The sequence below is a fragment of the Seriola lalandi genome, unplaced genomic scaffold (genome assembly GCF_002814215.2).
Source record: "Seriola lalandi dorsalis isolate HSWRI2012SDOR001 ecotype SW California unplaced genomic scaffold, Sedor1 jcf7180002054929, whole genome shotgun sequence".
NCBI classification, from domain to species: domain Eukaryota; kingdom Metazoa; phylum Chordata; class Actinopteri; order Carangiformes; family Carangidae; genus Seriola; species Seriola lalandi.
The window spans coordinates 1,565,889-1,580,809 of NW_019525481.1; the positions used below are offsets into that span (position 1 = coordinate 1,565,889).

At 41.4% G+C, this 14,921-nt stretch overlaps 1 protein-coding gene across 1 annotated transcript in view; it reads left to right on the top strand.

Moving 5' to 3' along the window:
* The window catches only part of kcnq1.1 (potassium voltage-gated channel, KQT-like subfamily, member 1.1), a 34,564-nt gene extending 21,457 nt beyond the window's left edge, over nucleotides 1-13,107 (top strand). The window contains exons 6-17 of the mRNA XM_023393141.2: nucleotides 1,123-1,263; nucleotides 2,853-2,963; nucleotides 3,510-3,605; nucleotides 3,769-3,885; nucleotides 4,837-4,978; nucleotides 6,298-6,354; nucleotides 7,796-7,925; nucleotides 9,889-9,964; nucleotides 11,392-11,486; nucleotides 11,697-11,743; nucleotides 11,857-11,918; nucleotides 12,690-13,107. Coding sequence (XP_023248909.1) covers nucleotides 1,123-1,263; nucleotides 2,853-2,963; nucleotides 3,510-3,605; nucleotides 3,769-3,885; nucleotides 4,837-4,978; nucleotides 6,298-6,354; nucleotides 7,796-7,925; nucleotides 9,889-9,964; nucleotides 11,392-11,486; nucleotides 11,697-11,743; nucleotides 11,857-11,918; nucleotides 12,690-12,971 — 1,356 coding nt within the window. The 3' untranslated portion in view covers nucleotides 12,972-13,107. The remainder of the gene's footprint in view (nucleotides 1-1,122; nucleotides 1,264-2,852; nucleotides 2,964-3,509; nucleotides 3,606-3,768; nucleotides 3,886-4,836; nucleotides 4,979-6,297; nucleotides 6,355-7,795; nucleotides 7,926-9,888; nucleotides 9,965-11,391; nucleotides 11,487-11,696; nucleotides 11,744-11,856; nucleotides 11,919-12,689) is intronic.
* Nucleotides 13,108-14,921: the final 1,814 nt, after the last annotated feature.

Here is a 14,921-nt window from a genome sequence, read left to right on the forward strand (position 1 = left end):
TGCACCTACGGTTCCTTTGTAGCTGCATAAAGCATATAATAGTAGAGATATTTTTTGTTACACTTTCTCATCAGTTCTAAGAGAAGGAATATGTACATAAATAATGAAGTAGTTATTTTCTAAGCTGATTTTAGATTTAGTCTTAGTCCTGAGATCAAAAGTCAATTTCATCCTCGTTATTTTTAGTCGAAGTTAATCGACTAAATATCTGGACATTTAAGTCTCGTCTTTCTTGTTCAGTTTTAGCCATCAATGACACTTGACGTTTTCGTCATCAAAATATATTTCCCCAGTTGAATTTAGCCTAAAAGAATAGTTATTAGAAATTAGCCTCAAAGTGACGGGTTGTATGATTAAGAATGCAGCTTTGCAGACAGGATGTGAGCTCTGATGTTGTTCATTTCAGACATGAAACATGTTCTGATTTGCATATTTGTTTTGAACAAACACAATTCAAGAAACCAGGCCCACGGCTGAATGAAGCGTGCATAGAGTTTGTGTAATAGACGCCAATTATAAAGGCAGTCAGCAACTACAATCGTAACGTCTCTGACTGCGCCGGCGATGCCCAGCTGTTTTAAGACATTTCTGAGCCTTTTTAAATAAATGAAACTTTATATTTGCGATGCGTTTGAAAGATTTATGTGTTCAGTAGGATCAAATGAGCGTGAGAGTGGAGAGCCACAGACAGGGTGAGGAAGTCGGACAGAAAAAAAGAATTGACTGATGAATTGTTCCTTTTGGTCTTTTCACAATATTTTTTGATGAAAGCAAAAGTATAATGAAAGTAGGAAGATGCCAGCCGTATCCTTAAAGTACAACATCTTTCCACCAAAGTGATGAGTAGCCACTGAGCTTAAAGTGACTGAGCTTTAGTTGAATGACACAAGGGACAGCGGCGACAGCAGAATACTCCAAAAAAAGATTTTAATCATCATATCCACAGCACATGTACATGAATATTCACGTCCATATGTCATGTTATTAGCAAACACAGCCACACCAGGCGGGACACAGCCACACACACATCTTATCATCTCACGTTATTGCGCTCTTTGAAATGACCCTGTCACTGTTTATCAAGTTTGAAATGTGTCATTCATTTGTTGGTGTGCATTTCAGGAGCTGATCACCACCTTATACATCGGCTTCCTGAGCCTGATCTTCTCCTCATACTTTGTCTACCTGGCAGAGAAAGATGCGGTCGACAGCAGCGGCTCCGTCGAGTTTGGAAACTACGCTGATGCTCTGTGGTGGGGAGTGGTAAGTGTGTGTGTGTGTGTGTGTGTGTGTGTGTGTGTGTGTGTGTGTCAGACCTGGTCCAGTCACTATTGTTAATGCCATTGTTTGACATTTTGGGAAGTACACTTGAGATGAGAAGATTGATTGCACTCTCATGTCTGTATGGTAAATATCAAGCTGCAAACATGAGACCGTTAGCTTAGCTTAGCATAAAGACTGGAACCAGGCGGATACAGCTGGCCTGGCTTTGTCCAAAGGTAAAAAAAAATATCTACCTCCAGCACCTCTAATGCTCAATTATACACATGTCGAGTCTTGTTTGTTTAAACTGTACAAAACACGTTGTTTCCCCCTGCTTTCAGTCTTTATGCTAAGCTAAGCTAAGCTAATCACCTGCTGGTTGTACCTTCATAATTAATGGACAGATGTGAGAGTAGTATGAATGGTCTCAGTTAACCCTCAGCAAAAAAGCATATTTGACAAAATGTCAAACTATTCCGTTAATTAATAGTTAATTAAGTCAACTTTAGTATTTACATAAATATGACTTATTTCAATTATTTATTAAATTCGTATAAATCATTTAAGACAAATTATTATTACTTGAAATAATTGTCAATGATAAGAATTGATTCTGATGCCAAAAGTGGGATTTTTCCAGAAAACACTGACTTGTTGTAAACAGTATTTTGGCAAGTGAAAGGTCAAATATAGACCGTGTTTTATCTGTACTACTGTTGTTACAGTAGGAGTTGTGTCAAACCCCTTGGGCCCATCTTGTGGGCCGTTAATACAAGCAGCAAAACAAGTAGTGTGGAAAATACAGGAGGAAAATTTATTTTCAGACAGTAAGTCACAACCCACTCTGCTTCTTGGAAACTTCAGGGATTCTGATATTAAAAACACACACACACACACACACACACACACACACACACACACACACACACACACACACAGCAGAGTTCGAGCAACTTCATTTACAGTATTTACACACAGGAGTTTTATCAGGTTTGAGTCCGCTCACACACTTACAGTCTGCATTGGGAACTCTAAGTGCGTAAAGATGTAAATGAGAGTCGGAGCAGTGAAAAAGGTCAGAGTTGTAGTTGCAGGGTCAGCGAAAACACAGAGGCCTCGTGCACTTCAGTAAAGACTCAAAGCAGATTGGTCGTAAACCAGCCACAGCTGTTGTTCGGTCTTATAGGTCAAGTCCAAGTGAAGTGTGCTGACCAGTAAAACACACATTTGAAAAAAGATTTTCATAAAGCTGTGTTAGTAGTGCTTTTACTTCTTTAATCCTTCCACTGTTTTTTTCAATCATAATCTGATTTTCTTCCCAATTTTAGATTGTAGATCTGTCTATCTATCTATCTATCTATCTATCTATCTATCTGTCTATCTATCTATCTATCTATCTATCTATCTATCTAAAAATCAAAGGGCATTCCCATCAGCCTCAGTTCTACTTTGTGTTAAGTGGTAGCCTGATTAGCAAAAGTTAGCCTGCTAACACACTAGGCTAAGGTGCCGAACATGTATGTTAGTTTTTACAGGATGAAACTACCAGATTGAAGCTCCTCATGTTCATTCCCGTGTTTTTTTCCAAGGTTACCGTGACGACCATCGGCTACGGAGACAAAGTGCCACAGACCTGGATTGGAAAGACCATTGCGTCCTGTTTCTCAGTCTTCGCCATTTCCTTCTTCGCCCTGCCCGCAGTAAGTGGAAAGAGAAACTGCTGATCCGCGGCATATTTCAGGCTGAGGTTTCCTAGATCTGTTCACAGTGTTGCTGCATGCTGTGTTCAAATTATTGATCCTTCTCTAATGTTTCCTGTATAGCGAGGGCCGGCCCTGTGCAACATCTCGGGTCCTGCACTAAATATCTCTCAAAGTTGAGAAATACAGTCTCCATCATTAGTTATTGCTTCATTCTTTGGTTCAATATTCACAGTGTCGTGTATAAAATATCTAAAATAGTTTTTCAATTTGCAGCCCTCACATTTCAGAAACCGTAACCGACGAATATATATTTAGTTGAGTGAAGACTTGTGTGATTAACATTTTAAACTATTGATTTCTGTGAATGAACAAACTGACTAATAGACTTAAATGTTTCAGCATTAACCGGCACATTATTCTTTAATTCTGAATTAACTGTGTGTGTATTTCTGTCTTGTGGATCACGCTGCTGCCTGTAAGTGTGTGTGTGTGCTGATCGAAATGAATTAATGAGCAATATCTCTGCTGTGCTGTTGTTCACAGGGAATCTTAGGCTCGGGCTTCGCCCTGAAGGTGCAGCAGAAGCAAAGACAGAAACACTTCAACAGGCAGATCCCTGCAGCTGCCTGCCTCATTCAGGTATTTGGCCAAAAAAATGCGAAAACAAAACCACAGTACAGCGGGGGTGCCGGATTGTCTCAGAACCCCAGTCTCATTACTGAGACCATCCTTTCATGTAGCCCCTTACTTTCTTTTTTGCATCCTGTCCGACCAATTTCTTGCTATTTTTATGCCCCTCCAGACTTCATGGAGATGTTTTGCAGTGGAGAACTTTGATTCGGCCACATTCAAGATGTTTTTGAAGAAGCGATCCAACATTCCCGCCTCGTCTTTGACTTCCCCCAAGCCCAAGAAATCGGTTAGTAATCATCCTATAGATTTTACCGTAGCTGCGTCTCACACTGAGTTTGCAGGTTATTAAGCGCACCAAGGCAAAACGAATGCAGTCTGAAGCAAGAGCCCTGCAATAGTGTAAATCCTGCTGTCATGAAGGTTGTAATGTCTGTTTGTTTGTTTGGTCTTTTTTGTTGTGAAAACTGTTTTGGAGAGGTGTTGACTCAACCTTATGGTATTTTTGAAGGCTGTAGTTTGTGTTGTCTGTGATAGTTGTCAGTGTTGGTATGAAAAGTGTGTTGGGGAAAAATAAAAAAATCTTAAGACATTAAGGCAGAACAGGGAAGAAATAACAGCCAGCAGCAGTTTAATATTGATATTGATTATTCAATATGACTGTTCCTTGGGTACGAGATGAAGCCTGCTCTGATGCATACATTTTAAAATGTTGTTAACATGTCAAAAGTGTTCCCTCCAAAATATGCAGGGACTCACCTTAAAGATGCAAAATGAGTATATGGAAATGTAAATGTAGATTAGTGTTTAAAAATATATATATATATATGCAAAACTTACTGTTTCTGTAACAATAAAAAACAAAAGGTATACGTTTGCATGAGGTGGTTTTTCAGACTAATCCTCAAAGCAATATTTTTAATAATACTGAAACGGAAACATCGGATCATCCCTCAGGTAGCCAGTGCAACCGAGAGGCAGGCCGCTGGAAATCCATCGTCTCGAATAATTGGAATGATATCGCAAAAGGAAAAAACCCAGCTTTGTTCACATAACATCACACTATTCACAGTTGTGTTTTTGTCGATTTTCTAACCAGAAAAAGCTTCTTTTTTTTTGTTGTTGCACAAAACAGCGATGGAAACGGCGGCTGTTGTGTCTCTCAAATGTCAAACAAATGCCCATGTCCCTCCGCGGAGAAACGCTTTGCTGTGCTAAGGTGTTTGTGTTTCTTTGGCAGGTGAAGATAAGGAGGAAGTTGAAGAGCACCGACAAGGACAACGGTCTGACTTCTCCCAAAGTTCCCAGCATCACCTTCGACTCTGTGTTTGACAGTGGGAAGGAGCTGAGTTCGGATGTTTACAGCACTGTGGGCACAGCAGGTACTAAAAAATGGGACAAGCTGTACAGTGTGCTTATGTCTGATGCAGTACGTTCACTTTAATCAGTGTGAAGAGAACTCTGTTTACTGCGCAACATATTTAAGAATACACGTCTCGGCTGTTGCATGGATGTTACAGTAGATAGGACTCATGCATTTTGATGTTAAACCAGTTTCATACAGGGTTTCATTAAAATCAGAATAAACACTCTCAATGTCACGCATAGACAAGAAATGACCAAAAGAAAATGTTTAATTTGAACGTCAGTCGTAGCAACAGGAGGGGGGCGGGGCCGAGTCCAAACATTAAAGATGGATGAGCACATTGCAGCAATAAAACGTGAGGTTGCATTGATGAGATACGAACTCCGGCGGTTCACACAACATGCAGTACTGCTGCCTCAACAACGGAGAGCTGAGAGTGTGATCCGTCCAACTTTCTTTTTACCAATGTGTCTGCCTTCAGCGCAGGATGTTACTGCGACCGTCAAACATACTGGAACTCAGTGAAAACAGCGAGGGGAACATGTTCAGGGCTTAACCATCTTTTTATGGACAGCCCTGTCCGCCGTTTCTCCACAGTGTTGAATCGTCGTTTCTCTTTCACATGCGTCCTGCACATCCCACATGCTCTGATGAGCGGTTTCACATAAATGATAAATGATGCCAACATTCAGCAGCTGCTGGATACAGTCAGATACGGGGAAATATGGATACATGATACAGATGCAGGAAACGTACGATGGTAATCAATTCAGCACTACTACTGCTGCTTACGCCCGGCTGCCGGTTTATAAGGTTTTATTAGAAGAATACTTTTAATAAATAAAAGTGTCCTTCTCTTGTGGATTTGGTCACTTGACAAACTCTTTTCCTGTTATATGATCGTCTCTTAGCTTTCTGCCCTTTTTTTTTTATCTGTGTCTCTTAATCTGCTTCTTTCAATCAACCTAACTGCCTCTTTCCTGGCTTGTGTCTTTTTCCCGCCCTTGGTGTTCTGTCTGTGGACCCGGTCTTAGCTGGATCCCACACTCTGGGAGGATGTGGTGAGCTGCTGTTAGTGTCCATGTCCTGCACATGTCCTTAGTACAACTCACTGTCCTCTCCTTCTGTAACAGTCTCCTGTGCACTCACTTTGTTTTTCTGCTATAACAGCATGTTTTCTTTCTATCAGAGCGTGCTCGTGTTACGTTGTTTTCTTTATTATACAACTAATGATAATAAGATTGCATTCTAGGCACCACAGTGTTTGGCTAACATCGTTGTTGTCATGGATGCCCCTGTGTCAACATCGATGCCGTCATCATGTTTGTGTTTCAGATCGCGAGCAGTCCTGGACGTCTTTATCTTCCCTGCAGTTCAGCTCGCCACCTCCAGGTAACGCCACCCTGTTGATACCGGTGTTCTTCTGCTGCCGTGTCTCTCCAGAGGTGAAAAGCTGCATCACATGTTCAGGTGTCAGGTGTCAGGTGTAGTGTTAACTTAATACCTCAAGCACTGGGAAGAGGAGGACTAATTGCTGGAGGTGTTAGGTAGATCTGTAATAAGTGTTTAATAGAAGTTCGGATTCTGTATCAGGAAAATTATGTGAAGTCAAATGACTTTTTCTGCTCGAGTTTTAAGTAGTTTTTTTGTCATTATGTGTGAAATATCACACAAACCCAGCAAGTGGCTAATGCAGCTCTCTGCGCTCTGTAATGGAGGAATATCAGTCGGCCTTTTCCGGACTTGTCGTTGACACCTGACATCTGTCCTGGTCGACACAACCGATCGTTCCACTCAAAGTCCATTTAAATCAGATGCATTTTCACACGACAATGTTTTTTCTATTTTCACTCGTCAAAATCTTGCATAAGACCAGCTGTGTCGCACCTGTCGAGCTGGTGCCGTTTCAGCACACTGCAATTGCAGGTTCAAACAATTAATAGGTTTTCCCACACAGTCTCCCACGGCAACCTGCTGTAGATCTGCCACAGCTGGAGATGGTGAGAGCATGTGGAGCTGCAGTTATGGATTTCAGATGATTGGATACATCCAGATATCCCTATATATATATATATATATATATATATATATATATATTTGTGTGTGTGTGTTTCTTTTTTTCTTTGTTTATGAAACTGAAACTCACACCTGACCCAGCTTTTTCTTTCCCTCTCTGCACACAGTTAGGTTTCTCACAAGTATAAAGTAACACGTTTTTTTTATTGCCCTGTTACAGTTTACATCAGTTCCTCCAAAGCATGAGACAACGCAGCCGAAAATACACATGTAGCCGATTGGTCGTGTGTTTTTTGTGGCAACCACAGTATCAGACCCTCATAATAAAAAAACACCTTCCTCAGTGTTGGCCACACAACTGTGTCTGTAAACTCTGATATCTTTTTTCCCATCTGAAAATGACAGTTCTGTCATAATCCAAAACAGAGCTATGCATAGACGGGGTCACTGGTCACACAAGGTCACGGTGTTCCCACAATGAGGGGGCCTTCCCCAAATCATCAGGGATTTGGAGAAGCTACTTCAGCACTTTCTTTTTCGTATTTATTTCAGCCGTTAACTGTGTCTGTGACTTTGAGGTCAGTAAGCTGATGCAACATACACGTATGGGCTCATTTGTTTCTCTTAGCCCGTTGGGCGTAGTGGGATAGATGCAACAAGACAGAGCAATTAAATGAATTACTCAATAACTCCAAGGCCAAAGCTACAAACAACAAACCAGCTTGGAACAGAGGCAGCTCCGGATGCACAGATACATTGATAACTATGTGTGTGTGTGTGTGTGTGTGTGTGTGTGTGTGTGTGTGTGTGTGTGCAGTGAAAAGAAACCCTGGCCTCTTGGATGTCCACTCCCCCGGCCCCCTCCGGAGGAACTGCAGCTTTGCAGACGACCTGGAGCTGGAGGCAGAGCGAGACAGTGAACTGGCTCCTGCCGCCTCAGTGTCACAGTGAGTTCAACCGCTGCTCTGCCGTTGCATTGATGCTGTGTTCATGTGAGAGTGTACGTTGTGTGTGTACATATGTATGTATGTATTTTTTTTTTTTGTTATTTGTAATTAACCTTTGCCATATGGCAAACCCCAGAGCGCCCCTGTCTGCTGGGTAATGATTCTCTTGTCGGGAAAAGCACTTGTGCTTGCTGAGGCACTCGCCCAGCGAGAGACTGAGAGTGATATGAGGAAATGAGTGTTAAGTAACTGCAGTGTAATGTAAGAGCACAGTAAGTGAAACAAATGGAGCGACAGTTTTGACCTGTGGGACTTACTTTCTGAACAGTAGGGTAATGATGCAGAGTGGGAATTTCATGCAGCAGCGATGTTGGCAAAGATCACTCTGTGCTCTGCTGACTCCAAAATACGTAACCAGCTGTTTCCACAGAGCACTGCCGCATCAAATCCCATGCTAAAATGAGCCATTATGAGATACAACTGGCTGTTTTGTCCATGACGATAAAAACCCAGCGTTTAAAAAGCTTGAAGCAGGTGCTTCGCTTAAAGTTTGTCAGATTTCCGTGTGAAGTCTTGGATTTTTAAACTGAATTGCAGATTCAATTCCAAATTTTTCACATTGCCTCCAGCTTGTTATGAAGATGGATAGTTCACAGAAGTCGTATTTCTGCAGCTGCCGCGTTTGTTTTTGGTAAAATGAAGAGTTATTGAGATATTTAGGGGTTCTAACAAAACCGCTGCACTTCAAGTAACAGACAGCAGACATGGCCTCTAAAGTGAAGCAGGAAGGTGGGCGGGAGGCAGAAGTTTACAGCTTCTTTGTTTCTCAGTTTGTATTGTTTTGTTTTTATAAGCAGGAGAAAACACACATTATGCACCGCAGGGGCAGGAAGCCAAGGCAACACAGCTCTCCTTGATAGTGACAGAAATTTAAATTGAAATATTAAGACACAATTTCCACCAGACCGGCAACTGTGAGAGTGTCTGAAAAATTAGCATCTTAGAATAAAGTGTTTCATTTTAAAGATATGAAATAGGCTTGAAAAGTCACTTTCCTTTTTCTTTCATTTCACATCCGAACAGTCTCAACCATTTTTATAATAAACAATCTCAACACTTTTGAGCAAGTGAACCGCGTTAACACGCCCTTTTCCCTTTCCCTTCCCTCTTCCATCCCACTTTTACCCACTGCGTCTGGGGCGGCCTATCACTGACCTCTGACCTTTGGTATTAATGTTAATAAATAAGATAAATGTGGTGGTGATGGGGGGTGTTTCTTTGACACCTCACAGAGCACATTGTTGACATTTCTTGATACAGTGCTAATTTTCCAGAACATTATGAAAAGCTGCATTTGAAAATCAGCTCATTGTGTTTCCTGTGAAAAGTCCATTATGAGACACGCAGACGTTGTTCCTCTACATTCTCATCCCGACTGGATCCGACAAAGAGCTCGCTGCTCTCTCCCTCGCGCACTCCGCCGGGGTCACGACCCCTGATGAGGAATAGATCCTTAATGATTCGCACAACATAACAAGAGACTGAACGTACGACAGTCACTCCACAGTCCCACTGACCCCGACAATCGCCCGTCCTTTGTTCTTATACTGTAACTCAAAGGGAGCCGAGTCATGAGGGAGAAGCTTTTGATGTGGACGGAGAATTAATCACGAAACTGCGCCGCTCTCACACACTGTGTATAAAAAGTCTGCACTGAATATTTCCCCTAAATTGATAGAATTTGCGTTTGAAGGCCGTGTCAACCGTCTATTCATCTTTTCCTCAGTGACACCTGTTTTCACAGCAGGAAAATAAAGCCGAGGTCTCAAGTTGGTTTCTCTGACACTTCTGTTTTATAAGAAAAAAATAAATTAAAAAAATTAATTGCAGTAATATCGGTACATTTCCTCAGGAGAAATCTCAGTGTAACATGAGAACATTCCTGTGAAACTCTTATCCGCAGATTGACGGAGTCGCACCGAAAAGCCATCCGGGTGATCCAGAGAATGCGCTATTTTGTGGCCAAGAGAAATTTTCAGGTGAGTATGACACTATTTTATTGAAACCAACATTTCCTTATTGGAAAATAACAGATTTTTATACATAAAAAAAACTTCACATAAAATCAACTAACCCCTGTGTACTTTGAGCAGACTGAAAAACAATTTTCTTATTGACTTGCATGTTTTTCAATGTTGACATTTTGGTAATCCAATTAACCTGAAATTGATTTATTATTACAGTTACAGTTGTTATTTGGTGTCTACACGCAGCACCGAGCTCAACCGCAGAGACTGGCGTAGGTGTAAAGAGGCTGAGCTTACACTAACAGCGAGTGTTGCAACAGTTTGTGAACTGAACAAATGAGTGAGCAGAGCTTCGATATCTTAGATTAATATTTGTCACAGCGTGTAGTTAAACCTGCTTACAGGAGCTGTTCCGGTTCAGATATAAAACTGACATATTGTTATTGTGTGATAGTGAATGCAACGTGCTGTATGTGCAGAATTAAAGTATCTGAGCTCTGAACCTCGCCGCTCGTGTAACGTACCTGACCACCGTCGACGTTAATGCATGACCACCCACACCAAGAAAGATAACCATAAAGATAAAAGTAAATATGTGGTTTTAGAGTCCGCACCACGAGTGTCTCTGCGATGACAGCGGTGAACGATATTGTTGGCGTTGCTACAACAACAGAAACACTTACAGCCTAATCAAAACACATCAGGGCGTCACGTTGAACGCCTCACATTCAGAAAATAAAATAATTAAACCAGTGTATGAACTGTAGCCCTCGGGAATATGAAGGTGTATTTGTTGCACGCAGCGGGGGGGGGGGGCTGTTTGGACTTTTTTTCCATCAGCAATAAAGTGAAAATAAACAGCATCTCTCTCCTCACCGCAGTGATGCTGAAAGACGCGCAGCACCACGTCTCTGTGTCACAGCAGCTGCTACTTTTCAAATTGTTTTCTTATTATTTATTTATTACTTGAACTTTTATTGTTTTTTCAGATAGACCACATACCAAAGCAAATACTTATAGCACAAGGTGAGAAAAACAAACTACAGGGATCACACGGAGCTTAGTGAGATGAGGGTCTATACAATACAGTGATACATTAATTAAATACATAAATAAGAACGGGCTGTTTATGTTACTTCAGGAGTATGACTTTCTTATTCTTATTATTTATATTCTTATTGATAAGAACGATAATAAACAAAAGCTAAATCAAGTTCAGCCGTTGCTGCTGCCTCTATTGTGTAAGCTAATTGATGGTTTACAGAAGGTTATCAGTGTGGATGCATCGTTATCGTTATCGTTATTTTTCTCGGTGTGGCCTTTCAGTGACATTATTTTCCAAGAGAAAAACAAAGCTCTAATGTTTAGGAGAGATAAGTAAAGGTTTTATGTCTAAGAAGAATTTGAAGATTTTCAATGCAGCTGCTTTTCTGTTGCAGCAAGCTCGTAAACCGTACGATGTGCGAGATGTGATCGAGCAGTACTCCCAGGGTCACCTCAACCTCATGGTGCGAATCAAGGAGCTGCAGAGAAGGTAAACTGCGTCACTAAGACGAGCTTCAGATGAATTGGATCCCCTGAGTAAAGCATGGGGACATATGGTGGATGATGGTTTATTCATTTATTTATTTATTTGTGCAAACAAGAGAGAAAAAATAGCAAGTAGAGGAATAAGAGAGAAAATACAGAGCTGAGTGTGTAAGTGTACGTTCCTCTGACGTGAGCCTCCCATTGTTTCTCTCAGACTGGATCAGTCTTTAGGGAAGATAACTTTGTTCCAGACAGGCTCAGGTAATGAATCACTCCACTGCTCTTTCAAAAATATATTACAGTAACTGTGGAACAAACCGCAGTCCTAATTCCTCCTGCCTTTTTATTTACTTGACTGTTGTCTCCATCTGAAGACAGAGCCAGAGACAAAGGCACCAACTCCATCGGGTCCAGACTCAACAGGATGGAGGACAAGGTGGGATTTGTGCCATTTCAGCGTGAAACTAGAGCGATATTCGCTTGTTGTGTACAGTTTAAGATCTTTCCTTTTTGTTTGTTGAAACAGCAGCCAGAAATGTACACAGTCATGGTTGTTTTTAGAGTTTTAAAAGTTTCTGAAAATATAACAAATGAAGTTTCTCTCTAGAGGATATTGACATGACCGTGTCAGTTTCACTTATCAAAACAAACTGAAATTGAGAATAGTTTTGTATAATGCAACAAAAGACCCCGTCTTTTGTTGCATCATTATTATAACTGTCGTCAGGCCCGGCCCTGTGACTGTGGATTCATTTATGAAACTTTTAACAGCTTGTGCCAGTTCTGCAGTGCAGAGAGAGAAACCTTGAGTTTGTTTTTCTTTCAGTTCTATTTAGAAAAATCAAAAACATTAATCAAAACCCAACCTCCCTCCCCGTGTGTGCCTTACACTCCTGCCTTGCAACCATGTATAAAATTATCAATCAAGATTAATTTCTGGTCGAACAAAATAAAATGTTTTTCCGTTTCACTTGAAATCAGACGAAAACAAACACTGTGGTCATTAAATAGACCTGTCTCAATGAGGCTTTCTTGAAATGTAATTCTGATCTAATCATAACAGACAAATACCCACAGTTCATCTGGTCACTTACAGGTTGATTCAGTTATAATCTTCACCTCTGTTTGAACTCACCAATGAACTGTTTCCAGTCCGGTGTCAGTGTCTCGCTGTGAATGCTTCGGTCTGTCACATCTACTTTAATAGATAACACACATGGACCAGATGCTGAACCGCATCGCAGAGTCCCTGGGCTTCCTGCTGGACCAGAGGGACACCGGTGGGAGCGAAGTGGAGTGCGAGGGTGGCGGCAGGCCGAGGCCACGGCTGGGACGGACCTCTCATGTCCTCCCCAGCCAGGACAGTCTGCCAAGCTACGACCAGCTGTCTTCATCACCTTCGTCCTTCTCCTCCAACACAGCGGCCGGCCCCAACACCAACACCAACCCCCCCCTCAGCACCACCGCCAGTCAGGATGAGAGCTGCTGAGACCTGACGCCAAACAGTATCTATCTATCTATCTATCTATCTATCTATCTATCTATCTATCTATCTATCTATCTATCTATCTATCTATCTATCTATCTGTCTATCTGATCAATGCAGCAAATATTGATTGGCAGATCTTGCATTTTTTTTTTTTTTTGTAAATGTTTAGAGATATTCTTCTGTAGCAATAAAAGATTATTAATTATTACCAGGTGTTTATGTAATGTGTCTGGTGCCTTCAGGGCACATCGCTGGCTAAAACAAATTAGCTTAATATTTCAGGTTTCAATGAGATTTATTCATTTTGCCAGAGGTGGCTCAAAACAAAACATTATGTTTTTTAATCATTTCTCCTCAGTCAAATAGATGCTTCACTTTTAAAACCATTTGAGTTACAGTTTTCTCAATTATCATGTTTCAAACCTGTGGCAGCAGAATTTCCTTCATTGTGGTGAGGGTGGGGGCGGGGCTGTCGTGTCCCCCACCGACTTATGGAAATGGCCAAAAGCATTGATAATACCGTGTTCTTTACACACGTGACCTTTGGGGCGGCAGATGGTGACCTTTTCCCCCCGCCGGCCATCCGTGGGGTGTCCAGGCATTCCTTCACACAAGTGGCCCCGTGGAGAAAAGGCCCAAATGACCATCTGCCTCTGGTGTCCACAACAATGGGCCCCACCCTCCTAAAGTGTGCTGAGGGCGCTCGGACCTTTGTGCTGACCATGAGTTGGGTGAGGGGAGAGTTTCATTAGAGGGAGGGTGTGGAGGTTTTAAAAAGCCCCCTCACCCCCCACACACCACCCCCCACCCACTCAGCCTGGTAATTAGGGCTATTTTGGGTACAGAGGAGGAAACCAGTAATTAGCATAACAGTCATAAACACAGAGGATCAGTCCATCCAAAAGAAAAAAGTGGAACTAAACAACATAACTGCTTCGGTTAAACAGTTACAGCAAAGAAAGAAAAGATTATATATCACAATATAATAAAATGCTAATTGCTAAAAAAAAATTGACATCAATTAATAATGATTTATACTTTAATCCTTTCAACCCGTGCGTTTCCGAATCTTCAGTATGTCCTTATATCAGATTAATGAAACTTAATCAGTTATCACCTTTCTTGTTTTTTTTTTTCATTTAGCTTTTTCTAATTTGGACGATTTTGCCGAAGCTCATGCAAATGAAAACAGTTTCTCTTCCAGAAGTAAAGTCACAGCGTAGGTTTTAAGCTAAGCTTCAACAGGGTCATTATCACAAACACATCAAGGTAACATTTAAACAGGAAAAGCCAATCATGTGTGGACATATACAAAGACTTCCATTCATTCAGCAGGAGCATTACTATAATATTAACTGACACAGGCACTGAAAGCTTCCTTCACTGACGATGTACTGAGCGGCTTGTGGTGTACATCTTTAAAAGAATTTAATTAGGTAATGGGTGGGGAACCCATGGGACCTTTCGGACCCTTGGGGTAGTTTGATTATTGATTTGTCGACTGGTATGTAGGAACGAACCCGCTGGAGCAGAGAGTGAGATCATCCCGTCCCTAAGTCAGAAATAACACACTCAACGCTGTTGTTCTTGTTGCCACTGAGTCGTTTAAAGATGTAAATGTGATGTTTGCTTTTTCTTTTACGCCCGTGTGTAAATATGAACACGGTGGCACACAAGCAAACATGAGCCGGAGCGAGAGTAAACTGGGCACATGTCGGTGATAATAGCTGCTTTGACTATGAAAGGGGACAAAGTGAAAAGAGAAAAGTTGAGTGTGTGTGTGTGTGTGTGCTGCTGAATGTTGGCATCATGATATTTATGTGAAATATCTCATCAGAGCACGTATGTGTGATATATGGGACAAGTGTGAAGAGAAACAACAATTCAACACTGCAAAGAAATGATTTCCCTGTTGGATTGTTGTATAGTAGTTATTATAATAATAATAAT